The 21,171-nt window shown below is 50.3% G+C and overlaps 1 protein-coding gene across 1 annotated transcript in view; it reads right to left on the reverse strand.

The window, feature by feature from the left end:
- Positions 1 to 21,171, reverse strand: part of PDE3B (phosphodiesterase 3B) — a 199,914-nt gene that overhangs the window by 14,171 nt on the left and 164,572 nt on the right. Inside the window, exon 12 of the mRNA XM_063946478.1 lies at positions 9,579 to 9,775. Coding sequence (XP_063802548.1) covers positions 9,579 to 9,775 — 197 coding nt within the window. The remainder of the gene's footprint in view (positions 1 to 9,578; positions 9,776 to 21,171) is intronic.

A 21,171-nucleotide genomic window follows, 5' to 3' on the forward strand; every position in this document is an offset into this window, starting at 1 on the left:
CCTCTCTATGGATCTGCAGAACATTGCTCTGCTCCATCTACCCCCTTGTAGATATAGTGATATATTCTGCAGATTATGACATTACTGACCTCTCTATAGAGACCTGCAGAACATTGCTCTGCTCCATCTAGATACATAGTGATATAGTCTACAGATTACTATATTACTGACCTCTGTGTATCTGCAGAACATTGCTCTACTCCAGCAACCCCCTGGTAGATACATAGTGATATATTCTGCAGATTATGACATTACTGACCTCTCTATAGAGACCTGCAGAACATTGCTCTGCTCCATCAACCCCAGCATATATTCTGCAGATTAATTAATTACGGATCTCTCTAGGCATGTGCAGACATTGCTCTGCTCCATCTATCCCCTGAGTGATACATAGCCATATATTCTGCAGATTATTACATTGCTGACCTCTTTAGGGATCTGCAGAACACTGCACTGACAATCTCCCTGTGTGATCAGGCTCTAGGCCAGCGGTTCCCAAAGTGTGCGCTGTGGCACCCCTTATGCAGGGGTACCGTGGCTGGATAATCCGGCAGAAAGTCAGCTGGACGGGCCGCCAGGCTAGCAGCCTCTGTAAGCATAAGCAGCCCGCAGCCATTTACGCAGCAGCACAACCGACCCCAATGCTGGTCTGCTGCCGCTCACAGATTGTCCGAGCCCCGCGGCCCAGCTCCATCCTCCACTTCCCGTCTTTTCTTCTTCTACACCTCAGAGTGTGCGACTCCTGACTGAAGTGACCTACGTCTCATCTGTTTGTGTCAGCGACAGCCTGTGATACTGTCTGTGGCCCTGAGGTAGTGTAGGTTGGGGATGGAACACAGGCGGCTGTGATCCCAGAGGTCAGTACACCGACACTGGGATTTCGGCTGTCAGAATGGGTGTGGTGGACACCCATGAGTGGGAAAAGCCCTGGCACAGCTGTCGGCATCCCAGTGTCGGTATTCTGACCGCTGGGATATTAACTACATCCCGGTAGTTAAAATAAATTGAGTATATTTATTTATTAACAGTTTCTTATATAGCGCAGCAAATTCCGTTGCACTTTACAATCGGAATATATATAATTTATTATTTATTTTACCGATTTTTATTGGTTACTAAATAAGCAGCATTTTAGCACGATTGTGTATAAGTCCTTAAGCACTTTATTTTTAATTTTCTCTGAGTTATCTGCAAACATCTAATGATTTGGCCGTTGTCACGCTACTGTACGGCGACGTAAAATTAGTCAGACGTTATTTAAAAAAATTGATAAAGCACACTTTTGGGGCTTATTATTTTTGCACATCGGCGTACATACCTGTGACGCTTCTGCGGGGGTCTGGGTCTACCAATCAGATAATGGACGCAGCCGCTCGAGCATCCAGAGTACTTACTGGTTTATGATAGGTGTTTTTCTTTTAGCCTAGGGGTGCAGCGAAAAAACTTCACTTGACTATCTCCTCCGACTGTAGAAGATAATAGCTAAAATCAGATTGGTTGCTACGGGAAAACCCGCACTTTAATAAGTATACACCTAAGAGTGCCGTAAAGTGAAAAAGTTTGGGAACCACTGCTGTAGGCCTTAAAACTAATCCCATTTTGCAGATTTACTCTATAAAGAAAACGCAGCAAAAATCCTTACGGAAAAGTAAAAAATTAAAAAATACAGCGTTGAAAAAATCTGGCCCACAGTGTGGAAACATCACATGTACGTGAATTTCACATGCACATGTCTATAGGCTCTGCTGGCGTCCCGGTATGAAGCTTTCCATTAGCAATCCCCCGTGACTGCATGTAGAACACTCCACTAATTACTAATACGCCCTGCGTGCCAAACTCTGCCTGTAAGGCCCCCAGAGCACCGTTAACATGAATTTTATACTTTAAGAAGAAAAGGAGACATTTGTGCGGGTAATATTCTCCCTACGGAGATCAGACCGCTGCCTCTTCCCTGCAGAGAGGGACCTGTTGCAATTCATGGTTAAATATAAAAGAAGATAAATTATAATGCTAAAGTTGAATGATTCAACGCTAAACCAATTTAGAAGCCTTAATGTCTATCCTGAAAAATTTCCCAGTCTTCCTTCATAGCCATGTCAAATCGATCTTGATAATGGGATTAAAACTCCACTCAGCTGATACACTGTAATCATGTTATACGTGAGGGTGAATCCTTGTTCTGGGTCTTCTAATCAAGTGGAAAAGATGACTACAGGACGTGCGTCTAGCTCCATGCCATCCCTTTCAACAAAGCCCCTTTTCCAGGCGGATTCTACAGATGTCGGCAAACATCTGCCCTTGCAGCACAAACAGCTGTCATTTCTCCGTCACACAAGACGGGGGGGGGGGGGCAGTGACTGGCATTGTCTGTGTAATTCAATGAGCGCCGATTGAGGGAGGGGGTAACGGAGAAAACTTCTATACTTTGCTCGTAAACCGCTGTAATGAACCTAACCACATAATCGGCTTTATAAGACTAATGGACCCATAAGCGAATGTTTTGGTCTTGGGAAAAGGACACACATGTTGACATCTGATGTCATTCTGTAGGAAAAACCAGGGGCCCTGCTTGGCCAGTCTTGGGGAATGGAATCTTGGGAAGTCAACGAAAACCTCTTCGACTCCGGTGAGGTCCTCCAAGACAAGTCATCTTGGACCCTATGTGGCTCTACATGTCCAGAAGTGGCCCTCCAAGGTCAGGAGTCTTGGCACAGGAGTGGACCTCCAAGGCCAGGAGTCTCAGCGTTGAGCCCATGTAGATCTACATGACCAGGGAGGGCCCCTCCAAGGCCAGGAGTCTCATCGTGGAGCCCATGTGGCTCTACATGACCAGGGAGGGCCCCTCCAAGGCCAGGAGTCTCAGTGTGGAGCCCATGTGGCTCTACATGACCAGGGAGGGCCCCTCCAAGGCCAGGAGTCTCAGCGTGAAGCCGATGTGGCTCTACATGACCAGGGAGGGCCCTCTAAGACCAGGAGTTTCAGCGTGGAGCCAATGTGGCTCTACATGACGAGGCATGTCATCCCCCATAAAAATTTATGGGGGATGCAGCTACCAGCAGGGATGGAGGGATCGCAGCAGATTTCGGAGATACCTGCTGTGGTCCCCTGTCATACATACAGGGCATACATAATATTTGCGAGTAACCACCCGTTTTCGGGGAAGAAGCTGCAAATATACAACGATAAATGGGCCCCAATAACCGTAGTAAGCGATAGATCAGATAATGTGAGCTTGCCATCTTCTGGAAATGAACGTTCCCACAGGCCTTGGAGAACCCTTATTTAATTCAGAAACAAAAAATCTGCAGACAAAAAAAAATAAGATTTTACTCACCGGTAAATCTATTTCTCGTAGTCCGTAGTGGATGCTGGGAACTCCGAAAGGACCATGGGGAATAGCGGCTCCGCAGGAGACTGGGCACAACTAAAGAAAGCTTTTAGGTCACCTGGTGTGCACTGGCTCCTCCCACTATGACCCTCCTCCAAGCCTCAGTTAGGACACTGTGCCCGGACGAGCTGACATAATAAGGAAGGATTTAGAATCCCGGGTAAGACTCTTACCAGCCACACCGTATAACTCGTGATACTATACCCAGTTTAACAGTATGAAAACAACTAAGCCTCTCAACAGATGGCTCAACAATAACCCTTTAGTTAACAATAACTATGTACAAGTATTGCAGACAATCCGCACTTGGGATGGGCGCCCAGCATCCACTACGGACTACGAGAAATAGATTTACCGGTGAGTAAAATCTTATTTTCTCTGACGTCCTAAGTGGATGCTGGGAACTCCGAAAGGACCATGGGGATTATACCAAAGCTCCCAAACGGGCGGGAGAGTGCGGATGACTCTGCAGCACCGAATGAGAGAACTCTAGGTCCTCCTCAGCCAGGGTATCAAACTTGTAGAATTTTGCAAACGTGTTTGCCCCTGACCAAGTAGCAGCTCAGCAAAGTTGTAAAGCCGAGACCCCTCGGGCAGCCGCCCAAGATGAGCCCACCTTCCTTGTGGAATGGGCTTTTACTGATTTAGGATGCGGCAGTCCAGCCGCAGAATGCGCCAGCTGAATTGTGCTACAAATCCAGCGAGCAATAGTCTGCTTAGAAGCAGGAGCACCCAGTTTGTTGGGTGCATACAGGATAAATAGCGAGTCAGTTTTCCTGACTCCAGCCGTCCTGGAAACATAAATTTTCAAGGCCCTGACTACGTCCAGTAACTTGGAATCCTCCAAGTCCCTAGTAGCCGCAGGCACCACAATAGGTTGGTTCAAGTGAAAAGCTGATACCACCTTAGGGAGAAACTGGGGACGAGTCCTCAATTCCGCCCTATCCATATGGAAAATCAGATAAGGGCTTTTACATGACAAAGCTGCCAATTCTGACACACGCCTGGCTGAAGCCAAGGCCAATAACATGACCACTTTCCACGTGAGATATTTTAGATCCACGGTTTTAAGTGGCTCAAACCAATGTGATTTTAAGAAACTCAACACCACGTTGAGATCCCAAGGTGCCACTGGGGGCACAAACGGGGGCTGAATATGCAGCACTCCTTTCACAAACGTCTGAACTTCAGGTAGTGAAGCTAGTTCTTTCTGGAAGAAAATCGACAGAGCCGAGATCTGTACCTTAATGGAGCCTAATTTCAGGCCCATAGTCACTCCTGCTTGTAGGAAATGCAGAAATCGACCTAGTTGAAATTCCTCTGTTGGGGCCTTTTTGGCCTCACACCAAGCAACATATTTCCGCCATATGCGGTGATAATGCTTTGCAGTTACATCTTTCCTGGCTTTAATCAGCGTAGGAATGACTTCCTCCGGAATGCCCTTTTCCTTCAGGATCCGGCGTTCAACCGCCATGCCGTCAAACGCAGCCGCGGTAAGTCTTGGAACAGACAGGGCCCCTGCTGCAGCAGGTCCCGTCTGAGCGGCAGAGGCCATGGGTCCTCTGAGATCATCTCTTTAAGTTCCGGGTACCACGCTCGTCTTGGCCAATCCGGAACCACGAGTATTGTTCTTACTCCTCGTTTTCTTATTATTCTCAGTACCCTTGGTATGAGAGGCAGAGGAGGGAACACAAACTGACTGGTACACCCACGGTGTCACTAGAGCGTCCACAGCTATCGCCTGAGGGTCCCTTGACCTGGCGCAATATCTCTCTAGTTTTTTGTTTAGGCGGGACGCCATCATGTCCACCTGTGGCCGTTCCCATCGATTTACAATCAGCGTGAAGACTTCTGGATGAAGTCCCCACTCTCCCGGGTGGAGTTCGTGCCTGCTGAGAAAGTCTGCTTCCCAGTTGTCCACTCCCGGAATGAACACTGCTGACAGTGCTAGTACGTGATTTTCCGCCCATCGGAGAATCCTTGTGGCTTCTGCCATTGCCATCCTGCTTCTTGTGCCGCCCTGTCGATTTACATGGGCGACTGCCGTGATGTTGTCTGACTGGATCAGTACCGGCTGGTGTAGAAGCAGGGATTTTGCCTGACTTAGGGCATTGTAAATGGCCCTTAGTTCCAGAATATTTATGTGTAGGGAAGTCTCCTGACTCGACCATAGTCCTTGGAAGTTTCTTCCCTGTGTGACTGCCCCCCAGCCTCGAAGGCTGGCATCCGTGGTCACCAGGACCCAGTCCTGTATGCCGAATCTGCGGCCCTCTAGAAGATGAGCACTCTGCAGCCACCACAGCAGAGACACCCTGGTTCTTGGAGACAGGGTTATTAGGCGATGCATCTGAAGATGCGATCCGGACCATTGGTCCAACAGGTCCCACTGAAAGATTCTGGCATGGAACCTGCCGAAAGGAATTGCTTCGTAAGAAGCCACCATCTTTCCCAGGATCCGCGTGCAGTGATGCACAGATACCTGTTTTGGTTTCAGGAGGTCTCTGACTAGAGATGACAGCTCCTTGGCTTTCTCCTCCGGGAGAAACACTTTTTTCTGGACTGTATCCAGAATCATACCCAGGAACAGTAGACGTGTCGTCGGAACCAGCTGTGATTTTGGAATATTCAGAATCCAACCGTGCTGGTGTAGCACCTCCTGAGATAGTGCTACTCCCACCAACAACTGCTCCTTGGACCTCGCCTTTATTAGGAGATCGTCCAAGTACAGGATAATTAAAACTCCCTTTTTTCGAAGGAGTATCATCATTTCCGCCATTACCTTGGTAAACACCCTCGGTGCCGTGGAGAGTCCAAACGGCAGCGTCTGGAATTGGTAATGGCAATCCTGTACCACAAATCTGAGGTACTCCTGGTGAGGATAGTAAATGGGGACATGCAGGTAAGCATCCTTGATGTCCAGGGATACCATGTAATCCCCCTCGTCCAGGCTTGCAATAACCGCCCTGAGCGATTCCATCTTGAACTTGAATTTTTTTATGTATGTGTTCAAGGATTTCAAATTTAAAATGGGTCTCACCGAACCGTCCGGTTTCGGTACCACAAACAGTGTGGAATAGTAACCCCGTCCTTGTTGAAGTAGGGGCACCTTGATTATCACCTGCTGGGAATACAGCTTGTGAATTGCCGCTAGCACAGCCTCCCTGTCTGAAGGAGTAATCGGCAAGGCAGATTTTAGGAACCGGTGGGGTGGAGACACCTCGAATTCCAGTTTGTACCCTTGAGATACTATTTGCAGGATCCAGGGATCCACCTGTGAGCGAGCCCACTGATCGCTGAAATTTTTGAGGCGGCCCCCCACCGTACCTGGCTCCGCCTGTGGAGCCCCACCGTCATGCGGCGGACTTGGAAGAAGCGGGGGAGGACTTTTGCTCCTGGGAACCTGTTTGTTGCAGCCTTTTTCCCCTACCTCTGCCTCTGGACAGAAAGGACCCGCCTTTTCCACGCCTGTTTTTCTGAGTCCGAAAGGACTGTACCTGATAAAACGGCGCCTTTTTAGGCTGTGAGGGAACATGGGGTAAAAATGCTGACTTCCCAGCAGTTGCTGTGGAAACTAGGTCCGAGAGACCATCCCCAAATAACTCCTCACCCTTATAAGGCAAAACTTCCATGTGCCTTTCTGAATCTGCATCCCCTGTCCACTGGCGAGTCCATAAGCCTCTCCTAGCAGAAATGGACAATGCACTTATTTTAGATGCCAGCCGGCAGATCTCCCTCTGTGCATCTCTCATGTATAAGACTGAGTCTTTTATATGCTCTATGGTTAGCAGAATAGTGTCCCTGTCTAGGGTGTCAATATTTTCTGACAGGGAATCTGACCACGCAGCGGCAGCACTGCACATCCATGCTGATGCAATAGCTGGTCTAAGTATAATGCCTGAGTGTGTATATACAGACTTCAGGATCGCCTCCTGCTTTCTATCAGCAGGTTCCTTGAGGGCGGCCGTATCCGGTGACGGTAGTGCCACCTTTTTAGACAAACGTGTGAGCGCTTTATCCACCCTAGGGGGTGTCTCCCAACGTGACCTATCCTCTGGCGGGAAAGGGAACGCCATTGGTAACTTCTTAGAGATTACCAATCTTTTATCAGGGAAAGCCCACGCTTCTTCACACACTTCATTTAATTCTTCTGATGGGGGAAAAACTATGGGTAGTTTTTTCTCCCCAAACATAATACCCTTTTTAGTGGTACCTGGGTTTATATCAGAAATTTGTAACACCTCTTTCATTGCTTCAATCATGCAACGAATGGCCTTAGTGGACATTAGACTAGACTCATCGTCGTCGACACTGGTGTCAGTATCCGTGTCGACATCCGCGTCTGCCATCTGAGGTAGCGGGCGTTTTAGAGCCCCCGATGGCCTTTGAGACGCCTGGACAGGCACGAGCTGAGAAGCCGGCTGTCCCGCATTTGGCATGTCGTCAAATTTTTTGTGTAAGGAGTCGACACGTGCACGCAATTCCTTCCATAAGTCCATCCACTCAGGTGTCTGCCCCGCAGGGGGTGACATCCCTTCTATAGGCATCTGCTCCGCCTCCACATCATTATCCTCATCAAACATGTCGACACAGCCGTACCGACACACCGCACACACACAGGGAATGCTCTAACAGAGGACAGGACCCCACAAAAGCCCTTTGGGGAGACAGAGAGAGAGAGTATGCCAGCACACATCAGAGCGCTATATAATGCAGGGACTAACTGAATTATGTCCCCTATAGCTGCTGTTATATATACTGCGCCTAAATGTAGTGCCCCCCCTCTCTTTTTTACCCTTTTCTGTAGTGTAGACTGCAGGGGAGAGCCAGGGAGCTTCCTTCCAGCGGAGCTGTGAGGGAGAAATGGCGCCAGTGTGCTGAGGGAGATAGCTCCGCCCCTTTTTTGCGGACTTTTCTCCCGCTTTTTTATGGATTCTGGCAGGGGTATTTATCACATATATAGCCTCTGGGGCTATATATTGTGGTATTTTTGCCAGCCAAGGTGTTTTTATTGCTGCTCAGGGCGCCCCCCCCTAGCGCCCTGCACCCTCAGTGACCGGAGTGTGAAGTGTGTATGAGGAGCAATGGCGCACAGCTGCAGTGCTGTGCGCTACCTTGGTGAAGACTGATGTCTTCTGCCGCCGATTTTCCGGACCTCTTCTTGCTTCTGGCTCTGTAAGGGGGACGGCGGCGCGGCTCCGGGACCGAACACCAAGGCCAGTTCCATGCGGTCGATCCCTCTGGAGCTAATGGTGTCCAGTAGCCTAAGAAGCCCAAGCTAGCTGCAAGCAGGTAGGTTCGCTTCTTCTCCCCTTAGTCCCTCGCTGCAGTGAGCCTGTTGCCAGCAGGTCTCACTGTAAAATAAAAAACCTAATTATATACTTTCTTTTTAGAAGCTCAGGAGAGCCCCTAGTGTGCATCCAACCTCGGCCGGGCACAAAATCTAACTGAGGCTTGGAGGAGGGTCATAGTGGGAGGAGCCAGGGCACACCAGGTGACCTAAAAGCTTTATTTAGTTGTGCCCAGTCTCCTGCGGAGCCGCTATTCCCCATGGTCCTTTCGGAGTTCCCAGCATCCACTAGGACGTCAGAGAAAAAAAATTTCAGCATGACAACATAAAGTGTTATCCTTATCAGCACACAGATGACACAAATTGTGCAAATGACAAATAAACTACAGAACTGACGGGATGCTGAATGTGCGGCCCGGCCGACAGTATGGCGTGTACTTGGAAAAATGATGAGGGTTACAATTTGACGCAGCAAGAAACGCTCTTACACAACAATCCGCAAACTGTATTATTCTACAGCCTACAGAGAGAATAAGTAACGTTGGAATGACGTCCGCCTCTGGCGCAATGGGGTCTCTCTGCGGACACAGTGGGTAAATGGGCGCTAAAGGGAAAGCTTCTTGTTCTACCATGTACAGGCGGTAACACTTCCCGTCACCTTGGCAAATGTAGTCTACTAGAAAACAATCTGTTTATATAGCAGCAAGATCAGTAGAATGATGAAAGGTCGACATTCAGTGTCGATATGTTCTGAATTCCGACATGGTCACAGTGTCAACATGAACACGTAGGAACTAACCTCACATACCAGTCGCGTGCAGATGAACACGTTACATGTGATTTCACTATTATGTGTGCACGACTGGAGACATCCATACAGTACAGTAGCAGCGGCACACTCACCTGTGGTGCATTTGTGGCCACGAGAAAGGCATTCGTGCGACCCGGGTGGTCGTAATCGTGCATAGCAGCCGCCACGTACAGCGCCATCAGCTCCAGTGCGGGGATGTTAGCCGCAAGGTTCCCGTAGTTGGCGTCTGTGATGGGGCAGCTCTTAGAGGACAGGTAAACGTGTGCAGGACCCATCACGTTGTCTGAATCTGGAACGGGGAGGATACAGGGTGAGAACAGCGGCAAGAAGAGGCAACGCATATCAGAAGGATCACATTCCCGCCGAGCGCCATTCTCTCTATAGGGGGAATTGGCCATAAGGAAATCACAAGAAGTTCTTCCAGAAAGAGGCATCACAAATTCATCATACAGCTACTTCGTGTTACATCAGACCTTACAGGAAAACAGTATTGTGATATGTGTACAAAAATCATACATTCTAAACAGTTGTAAGGCTTTAAAATATTTCTATGCGATTTTTGTTAAAGAACATTCAAATTCCGAAAGTATAAATAGTAGAAGCCTCTGCAGTAAAAGTACCTCAGTAATTCCATTAGAATGTAAGCTCTTATTTTCATTTCCATCTTGTCCTGATACTTATACATCCCTATATCCCCCACTGTCCGGAGCTGCGGAGCACTGTGGTACCGTACAGGTCCCCGATACTTATACATCCCTATGTCCCCCACTGTCCGGAGCTGTGGAACCGTACAGGTCCCCGATACTTATACATCCCTATATCCCCCACTGTCCAGGGCTGCAGAGCACTGTGGTACCGTACAGGTCCTGATACTTATACATCCCTATATCCCCCACGTTCCGGAGCTGCGGAGCACTGTGGTACCATACAGGTCCCCGATACTTATACATCCCTATGTCCCCCACTGTCCGGGGCTGCAGAGCACTGTGGTACTGTACAGGTCCCCGATACTTATACATCCCTATGTCCCCCACTGTCCAGGGCTGCAGAGCACTCTGGTACCGTACAGGTCCTGATACTTATACATCCCTATATCCCCCACGTTCCGGAGCTGCGGAGCACTGTGGTACCATACAGGTCCCCGATACTTATACATCCCTATGTCCCCCACTGTCCGGGGCTGCAGAGCACTGTGGTACTGTACAGGTCCCCGATACTTATACATCCCTATGTCCCCCACTGTCCAGGGCTGCAGAGCACTGTGGTACCGTACAGGTCCTGATACTTATAATCCCTATGTCCCCCACTGTCCAGGGCTGCAGAGCACTGTGGTACCGTACAGGTCCCCGATACTTATACATCCCTATATCCCCCACTGTCCAGGGCTGCGGAGCACTGTGGTACCGTACAGGTCCTGATACTTATAATCCCTATATCCCCCACTGTCCAGGGCTGCAGAGCACTGTGGTACCGTACAGGTCCCCGATACTTATACATCCCTATATCCCCCACTGTCCAGGGCTGCGGAGCACTGTGGTACCGTACAGGTCCTGATACTTATAATCCCTATATCCCCCACTGTCCAGGGCTGCAGAGCACTGTGGTACCGTACAGGTCCCCGATACTTATACATCCCTATATCCCCCACTGTCCGGAGCTGCGGAGCACTGTGGTACTGTACAGGTCCTGATACTTATAATCCCTATGTCCCCCACTGTCCGGAGCTGCAGAGCACTGTGGTACCGTACAGGTCCCCGATACTTATAATCCCTATGTCCCCCACTGTCCAGGGCTGCAGAGCACTGTGGTACTGTACAGGTCCCCAATACTTCTACATCCCTATGTTCCCCACTGTCCAGGGCTGCGGAGCACTGTGGTACCGTACAGGTCCTGATACTTATAATCCCTATGTCCCCCACTGTCCTGGGCTGCAGAGCACTGTGGTACCGTACAGGTCCTGACACTTATACATCCCTATATCCCCCACTGTCCGGAGCTGTGGAGCACTGTGGTACCGTACAGGTCCTGATACTTATACATCCCTATGTCCCCCACTGTCCGGAGCAGCAGAGCACTGTGGTGCTGTACAGGTCCCCGATACTTATAATTCCTATGTCCCCCACTGTCCGGAGCTGCGGAGCACTGTGGTACCGTACAGGTCCCCGATACTTATAATCCCTATGTCCCCCACTGTCCAGGGATGCAGAGCACTGTGGTACCGTACAGGTCCCCGATACTTATACATCCCTATATCCCCCACTGTCCGGAGCTGCGGAGCACTGTGGTACCGTACAGGTCCCCGATATATAGAATCCCTATATCCCCCACTGTCCAGGGCTGCAGAGCACTGTGGTACCGTACAGGTCCCCGATACTTATAATCCCTATGTCCCCCACTGTCCGAAGCTGCGGAGCACTGTGGTACCGTACAGGTCCCCGATATATAGAATCCCTATATCCCCCACTGTCCAGGGCTGCAGAGCACTGTGGTACCGTACAGGTCCCCGATACTTATACATCCCTATATCCCCCACTGTCCGGAGCTGTGGAGCACTGTGGTACCGTACAGGCCCCCGATACTTAGAATCCCTATATCCCCCACTGTCCAGGGCTGCAGAGCACTGTGGTACTGTGCAGGTCCTGATACTTATACATCCCTATATCCCCCACTGTCCGGAGCTGTGGAGCACTGTGGTACTGTACAGGCCCCCGATACTTAGAATCCCTATATCCCCCACTGTCCAGGGCTGCAGAGCACTGTGGTACTGTACAGGTCCCCGAAACTTATACATCCCTATGTCCCCCACTGTCCAGGGCTGCAGAGCACTGTGGTACCGTACAGGTCCCAGATACTTATACATCCCTATATCCCCCACTGTCCGGAGCTGCGGAGCACTGTGGTACTGTACAGGTCCCCGATACTTATACATCCCTATATCCCCCACTGTCCGGAGCTGCGGAGCACTGTGGTACCGTACAGGTCCCCGATACTTATACATCCCTATATTCCCCACTGTCCAGGGCTGCAGAGCACTGTGGTACCGTACAGGTCCCCGATACTTATAATCCCTATGTCCCCCACTGTCCAGGGCTGCAGAGCACTGTGGTACCGTACAGGTCCTGATACTTATACATCCCTATATCCCCCACTGTCCGGAGCTGCAGAGCACTGTGGTACTGTACAGGTCCTGATACTTATACATCCCTATATCCCCCACTGTCCGGAGCTGCAGAGCACTGTGGTACTGTACAGGTCCTGATACTTATACATCCCTATATCCCCCACTGTCCAGGGCTGCAGAGCACTGTGGTACCGTACAGGTCCCCGATACTTATACATCCCTATGTCCCCCACTGTCCAGGGCTGCAGAGCACTGTGGTACTGTACAGGTCCCCGATACTTATACATCCCTATGTCCCCCACTGTCCAGGGCTGCAGAGCACTGTGGTACCGTACAGGTCCCAGATACTTATACATCCCTATATCCCCCACTGTCCGGAGCTGCGGAGCACTGTGGTACTGTACAGGTCCCGATACTTATACATCCCTATATCCCCCACTGTCCGGAGCTGCGGAGCACTGTGGTACTGTAAAGGTCCCCGATACTTATAATCCCTATATCCCCCACTGTCCAGGGCTGCAGTGCACTGTGGTACCGTACAGGTCCCCGATACTTATAATCCCTATGTCCCCCACTGTCCGGAGCTGCGGAGCACTGTGGTACCGTACAGGTCCCTGATACTTATACATCCCTATATCCCCCACTGTCCGGAGCTGCGGAGCACTGTGGTACTGTACAGGTCCTGATACTTATACATCCCTATATCCCCCACTGTCCGGAGCTGCGGAGCACTGTGGTACCGTACAGGTCCCCGATACTTATACGTCCCTATATCCCCCACTGTCCAGGGCTGCAGAGCACTGTGGTACCGTACAGGTCCCCGATACTTATACATCCCTATATCCCCCACTGTCCAGGGCTGCAGAGCACTGTGGTACCGTACAGGTCCCCGATACTTATAATCCCTATATCCCCCACTGTCCAGGGCTGCAGAGCACTGTGGTACCGTACAGATCCCGATACTTATACATCCCTATATCCCCCACTGTCCGGAGCAGTGGAGCACTGTGGTACCGTACAGGTCCCCGATACTTATACATCCCTATATCCCCCACTGTCCAGGGCTGCAGAGCACTGTGGTACCGTACAGGTCCCCGATACTTATACATCCCTATATCCCCCACTGTCCAGGGCTGCAGAGCACTGTGGTACTGTACAGGTCCCCGATACGTATAATTCCTATGTCCCCCACTGTCCAGGGCTGCAGAGCACTGTGGTACCGTACAGGTCCCCGATACTTAGAATCCCTATATCCCCCACTGTCCAGGGCTGCAGAGCACTGTGGTACCGTACAGGTCCTGATACTTATACATCCCTATATCCCCCACTGTCCGGAGCTGCGGAGCACTGTGGTACTGTACAGGTCCCCGAAACTTATACATCCCTATGTCCCCCACTGTCCAGGGCTGCAGAGCACTGTGGTACCGTACAGGTCCCAGATACTTATACATCCCTATGTCCCCCACTGTCCGGAGCAGCAGAGCACTGTGGTGCTGTACAGGTCCCCGATACTTATAATTCCTATGTCCCCCACTGTCCGGAGCTGCGGAGCACTGTGGTACCGTACAGGTCCCCGATACTTATAATCCCTATGTCCCCCACTGTCCAGGGATGCAGAGCACTGTGGTACCGTACAGGTCCCCGATACTTATACATCCCTATATCCCCCACTGTCCGGAGCTGCGGAGCACTGTGGTACCGTACAGGTCCCCGATATATAGAATCCCTATATCCCCCACTGTCCAGGGCTGCAGAGCACTGTGGTACCGTACAGGTCCCCGATACTTATAATCCCTATGTCCCCCACTGTCCGGAGCTGCGGAGCACTGTGGTACCGTACAGGCCCCCGATACTTAGAATCCCTATATCCCCCACTGTCCAGGGCTGCAGAGCACTGTGGTACTGTGCAGGTCCTGATACTTATACATCCCTATATCCCCCACTGTCCGGAGCTGTGGAGCACTGTGGTACTGTACAGGCCCCCGATACTTAGAATCCCTATATCCCCCACTGTCCAGGGCTGCAGAGCACTGTGGTACTGTACAGGTCCCCGAAACTTATACATCCCTATGTCCCCCACTGTCCAGGGCTGCAGAGCACTGTGGTACCGTACAGGTCCCAGATACTTATACATCCCTATATCCCCCACTGTCCGGAGCTGCGGAGCACTGTGGTACTGTACAGGTCCCCGATACTTATACATCCCTATATCCCCCACTGTCCGGAGCTGCGGAGCACTGTGGTACCGTACAGGTCCCCGATACTTATACATCCCTATATTCCCCACTGTCCAGGGCTGCAGAGCACTGTGGTACCGTACAGGTCCCCGATACTTATAATCCCTATATCCCCCACTGTCCGGAGCTGCAGAGCACTGTGGTACTGTACAGGTCCTGATACTTATACATCCCTATATCCCCCACTGTCCGGAGCTGCAGAGCACTGTGGTACTGTACCGGTCCTGATACTTATACATCCCTATATCCCCCACTGTCCAGGGCTGCAGAGCACTGTGGTACCGTACAGGTCCCCGATACTTATACATCCCTATGTCCCCCACTGTCCAGGGCTGCAGAGCACTGTGGTACTGTACAGGTCCCTGATACTTATACATCCCTATGTCCCCCACTGTCCAGGGCTGCAGAGCACTGTGGTACCGTACAGGTCCCAGATACTTATACATCCCTATATCCCCCACTGTCCGGAGCTGCGGAGCACTGTGGTACTGTACAGGTCCCGATACTTATACATCCCTATATCCCCCACTGTCCGGAGCTGCGGAGCACTGTGGTACTGTAAAGGTCCCCGATACTTATAATCCCTATATCCCCCACTGTCCAGGGCTGCAGTGCACTGTGGTACCGTACAGGTCCCCGATACTTATAATCCCTATGTCCCCCACTGTCCGGAGCTGCGGAGCACTGTGGTACCGTACAGGTCCCTGATACTTATACATCCCTATATCCCCCACTGTCCGGAGCTGCGGAGCACTGTGGTACTGTACAGGTCCTGATACTTATACATCCCTATATCCCCCACTGTCCGGAGCTGCGGAGCACTGTGGTACCGTACAGGTCCCCGATACTTATACGTCCCTATATCCCCCACTGTCCAGGGCTGCAGAGCACTGTGGTACCGTACAGGTCCCCGATACTTATACATCCCTATATCCCCCACTGTCCAGGGCTGCAGAGCACTGTGGTACCGTACAGGTCCCCGATACTTATAATCCCTATATCCCCCACTGTCCAGGGCTGCAGAGCACTGTGGTACCGTACAGATCCCGATACTTATACATCCCTATATCCCCCACTGTCCAGGGCTGCAGAGCACTGTGGTACTGTACAGGTCCCCGATACGTATAATTCCTATGTCCCCCACTGTCCAGGGCTGCAGAGCACTGTGGTACCGTACAGGTCCCCGATACTTAGAATCCCTATATCCCCCACTGTCCAGGGCTGCAGAGCACTGTGGTACCGTACAGGTCCTGATACTTATACATCCCTATATCCCCCACTGTCCGGAGCTGCGGAGCACTGTGGTACTGTACAGGTCCCCGAAACTTATACATCCCTATGTCCCCCACTGTCCAGGGCTGCAGAGCACTGTGGTACCGTACAGGTCCCAGATACTTATACATCCCTATATCCCCCACTGTCCGGAGCTGCGGAGCACTGTGGTACTGTACAGGTCCCCGATACTTATACATCCCTATATCCCCCACTGTCCAGGGCTGCAGAGCACTGTGGTACCGTACAGGTCCCCGATACTTATACATCCCTATATCCCCCACTGTCCAGGGCTGCAGAGCACTGTGGTACCGTACAGGTCCCCGATACTTATACATCCCTATATCCCCCACTGTGCGGGGCTGCGGAGCACTGTGGCCTTAACACGCTCCATCTCACAAAGTTCTCTGAATTTCCTATTTTGCACGTATCTGAGCCCAATATGGGATTACTATTCATCCATCTATATTTATCCAGTGATGAATGCAGGAAACTTTCCTCTCAGCACTAATGTGGCTGGCAGACAGACAGCGCTGTGTAATGTGCTGAGCGCTGGCCGCTCTACTGCTGCATTATGCTATGTGCATTTATTTCTTTATTTTACAGCTGAACCACAGCTCCGTCTGCCAGAGCAGCACTTTCAGCTGCATCCATCTCTCCGGGCAGAGCCGGCGGCACCCAACCATCCCTGGTGGGAAGCCAGGGCCGGGCCTAAGGCGGAGATCTTCATGTACATGTGTAGGTGGGCAGGAGGCTGAGCGGAGTGACCCGCAGGTATACTCAGAGGACGGACATTCCCCCGGCATGTTACTGGTCTGTCACAGCGCTATGGGCCCAACTGTCACTTACAATGCAGCTGAAAAGTCTTATAAGAAAATGGAAATGAACCTCTCACAATGGGAATGATATGCAACGATGTTATAATTAGGAACTATAATAAGCGAGTCACTTGCCTCGATTTTTAGGATCCCACCTTTCAGGCTGTAATTAGGGTGCAAATGTGAGGGGAATGCAGGGAATAAATATTTTAAGTCAGTTTGGTTACAATAGAGGCATCAGATTTCCTTCCATCACCGGGCACCTGCATTTCTAGTTATGGCTCTGTACACCTTTTTAAAATAAATGTGCCTTGCGTTGTCATCCGCAGTTTCCCCCTTCCGATGCCTGGTTGACAGCGGTGTTCAGGGGGTGGGCGGAGGCCTGCGTTCCAGGAAACGGGGTGTGTCGCCCATGTTTTTTTACGAGGGGAGAGTCCAGTGTCTGGGTGTTACCACGCAGACTTCCTGGCCTTGTAACCCTCGCTATTTTTGGACTGTGGGAGGAAACCCACACAAGCATAGGAAGAACATACAAACTCCACAAAGTTAGGGCCATGGTGGGACTCAAACACAAAACCTCAGCGCTGTGAGGTAGTAATGCTAACCATTACACCCGCCGGTTACAACTTCAGAACAACATTAAGTTAGCTGAGAGAGAGTGCAAGATTTATAAATCCCAGACTTTTAATAAAAATGTAGGAACCTGGGAAAAGCAATCTACGCAAGTAGACCAGACGAGGAACTAAAGGAACTGTAGTCCTGTAGTACATTATATATACCGATGGTTCAGGGACTTGTCAGAACCAGACGCGTGCTGCAGCAGCCATACAGAGCCTGCAATGGTTACACACGGTGTTATGCACGTTGTCCTGTCAGTGGGGGACGCAAACACAATTTTTGCACAGCGGAGCGATTATGTGACAGAGTCTCGCTGCGCAGGTGTTGCAAAGGTCTTTGTACGCAGCCGCTGGGACTCTGAGCCTCAATACACATCCAGGCGGCTGCTCAGATTCTGAATTATACCCTATCAGAGCAGCCAGGCTGCATTCTCTACCTGCTTCCCAGCCTGCAGAAGACAGTGAATAGCTGTCAGTACGGTGATTGGTGGATTGCTGGCGCTATCCACCAATCGCAGTGCAGAATTCTCTGCCTGCCATCGGCCTGTAGCCAGACAGCAAATGGCTGTCAGCTTGCTGATTGATGGATGGAGTGATCCGCCAATCAGATGCAGAATTCTCTGCTTGCCTCCACCAAGACAGCGATTGGCTGTCAGCATGCTCATTGGTGGACGTTTGGAGCTATCCAGCAGAGTGCTGACGGCATTCACTGTATGGATGCAAATGGAGAGACCCACAGGATGGGCGAGTTATTTTTTTTATTTATTCCCGTGAATAGGTGGGTAGGGGCCCCAGAGCATAACTTTACCAAAGGCCTTCAATGCTGGCCCTGCTCTTAGTGTCATTATTCCTGCTTTATTTATGTTCACCGGTGGGAATTAATTTACGATTCAGCAAGTTCCATCCACATCTTTTTTCTTTCTTCCTGTAGATATATATTACAATGTAATTTATAATCTGTTTTGATGCACTGAGAGATACAGCGTAATCCCACTTCTGCAATCTGTCAGCAATTTTAGAGATGCTGTATCACTGTCACTTATTCCTGGGGAGTAGGCGCACTCCCAACTTCCACCTGGTAGATGGCGCTGCACAGACAGCCGAATGTTGGGCAGGACAGAACGGTATCCATTCACATGGTCGACAGTCATTAGGTCGACCACTATTGGTCGACATTGACATGGTCGACATGGACACATGGTCGACACGTGAAAAGGTCGACATGAGTAACTTTTTTTTCTTTTGGGAAACTTTTCCATACTTTACGATCCACGTGGACTACGATTGGAACGGTAATCTGTGCCGAGCGAAGCGAAGGCACCATGCCCGAAGCATGGCGAGCGAAGCGAGCCATGCGAGGGGACGCGGTGCACTAATTGGGGTTCCCAGTCACTTTACACAAAAAACGACACCAAAAAAAGTAAAGAAAACTCATGTCGACCTTTCCATGTTTCGTCCATGTCGACCATGTCAATGTCGACCAATAGTGGTCGACCTAATGACTGTCGACCAATAGTGGTCGACCTAATGACTGTCGACCATAACATGGTCGACCATTCATCCCGGAACCGGACACAACACAGGTAACTGCAGTGTGTGGGAGGGGTGGACACTAAGGAGTCTCCTTTTTTCATTGTATTGTCAAGGATTTAATAAGTAAAACATAAGGAATATGCACTAACGTGTAAAAGGTGAAGTGCTCCAAAGAAACCAGATCCATTTACGCTGTGTAACCATTCGCCTTAGTGCACAAACTGCGCCCGAATTTACATTGGTCTGTGCCATGCTTGAAGAGGTAGCCTTGGGCATTACCACTTAGGGCGGCACATCAATGGCACACGGACACAGGGTAGAAGCAGACTCCAGCCAGGGCACAGATTGATGTTTGTGGTTGTACCAGGGCAACTAACTTGTGGGGAGCTCTACCAATGAAATTGCCAATATTATATGCGGTCGACGTTATTAAAAAGTATAATGTATTTGTCTCGCAGCGCCACAAATGTAGCGACCCCCCATTGTGCCAAACCACACCCAGTTGCCCCCCCACAGTGGATATGTACCAAGGTGTGGGGGCACCACATTCCTTTATCTGGTCCAAATTCCCTGTGCTTTTTATCCACGTGTTTCTATCATCAGGCACACCCAGCTGCTCACCAAGTACAACTCCTGACGTTAGACCTAGATCTAATGCCTCAGATCAAAACTGGAAAGATAAATCACTGTATTAAAAAGCTGCAAGTGACCCGTGAGATTCCTGTAACCCACAGTCAACGCGGGTTGCTGGGGAGTCCACTCTGGACCTGGGGCATCTCTCTTCTGATAGAGATGAATAATGATGCCGTCAGGGTCTGTGAATCAATAAACCCGGCTGCAGCTTTCTCGTCACCAAACCCCCGAGATGCTGCAATCAAGTAAAAATGGTTTGCCCGGTATATTTTTAGCTTGAGATGTTTTAATTTCCTAATTATGTAAAGAAATATTATCCTAATGCACCGCCAGAGCCTGCTGACTTCAGCAAGAGGATACACTCACGCTGAGCGGAGGGAACTGACGGCAGGCCAGCCGGCTCTTGGCAGGAGAGGAGGAATGATCAGCATTTACTTATCAATCAATTAACCAGAAACCAAATACCAGAGGCTCATATAACAGGGGCCGAGGACAGGTGTCACAGAGGGACCACCTGGGTTAACCCTATAGGACAGGGCTGGCCAAACCGGTCCTCGAGATCTACCAACAGTTCATGTTTTCCAGGTCTCCTGGAGTTCTGTAGTATTGTCAGTTTGGAATGAATGCAGCACATCTTAATTAGTAATGACTACACCTGTGCACCAGCTAGGTGGTCTGGAAAATGCGAACTGTTGGTAGATCTCGAGGACTGGTTTGGCCAGCCCTGCTGTAGGGGCTCTACGCCTAGCTAGCAGATCTTTAGAACAGTCTGTTCTGCAGCTCTCCGGTGTAATACTTGACCATTGGCAGCCACGGGCCACTGGCACCAGGAGTCGTCTTCGCGGTCTGTATTCCCATCCAAACAGACGGTAATTTACGTAGCACAAAACCTTCCGCACAGAGACAGTTAACTGGACATTCTTATGACCACTAAACCGGGTGCTCGGAACCTAAAATTCTGGCAAGAAGCTTAAATCGGACAATGACCTCATCCGGCGATAAGCAAGTATCGGTAGGGGCTCAAAGCGGGGGGACCCACAAGGTTGATCAACTGGCCTGTACGGATTCCCTAGGGGGTAGACCACCCACATGCATCACCACCTCTTCCTGGTACAAGAACCAAGATGCTCAGGAATCTGTTATATATGTTTTTCTTGTCAAAGTTGCCCTCAAACCTAAGAGTTACCTAGTCTAGTACAGAGGAAACTCCCCTCCACCAGACAGGAGCCGCAATACCAGGGCGGTATCTGTGATGCACCGGACACAAGACCGCAATCACTATCGTCTCACAACCAACAATGGTCAGGAGAACACGTCCCGGTCAGAAGCAGCCACTGCTAAATACTAGCAGGCCCTATTATTCACTACATTGCTTTTTGTGGGAATTCACAGATCTACACTCAAAAGGTTTGTAGACAAAGATGTCCCAAGGAAACTTTATTAGTAAAAACAAC

The sequence above is a fragment of the Pseudophryne corroboree genome, chromosome 11, assembly GCF_028390025.1.
Source record: "Pseudophryne corroboree isolate aPseCor3 chromosome 11, aPseCor3.hap2, whole genome shotgun sequence".
NCBI lineage: Eukaryota > Metazoa > Chordata > Amphibia > Anura > Myobatrachidae > Pseudophryne > Pseudophryne corroboree.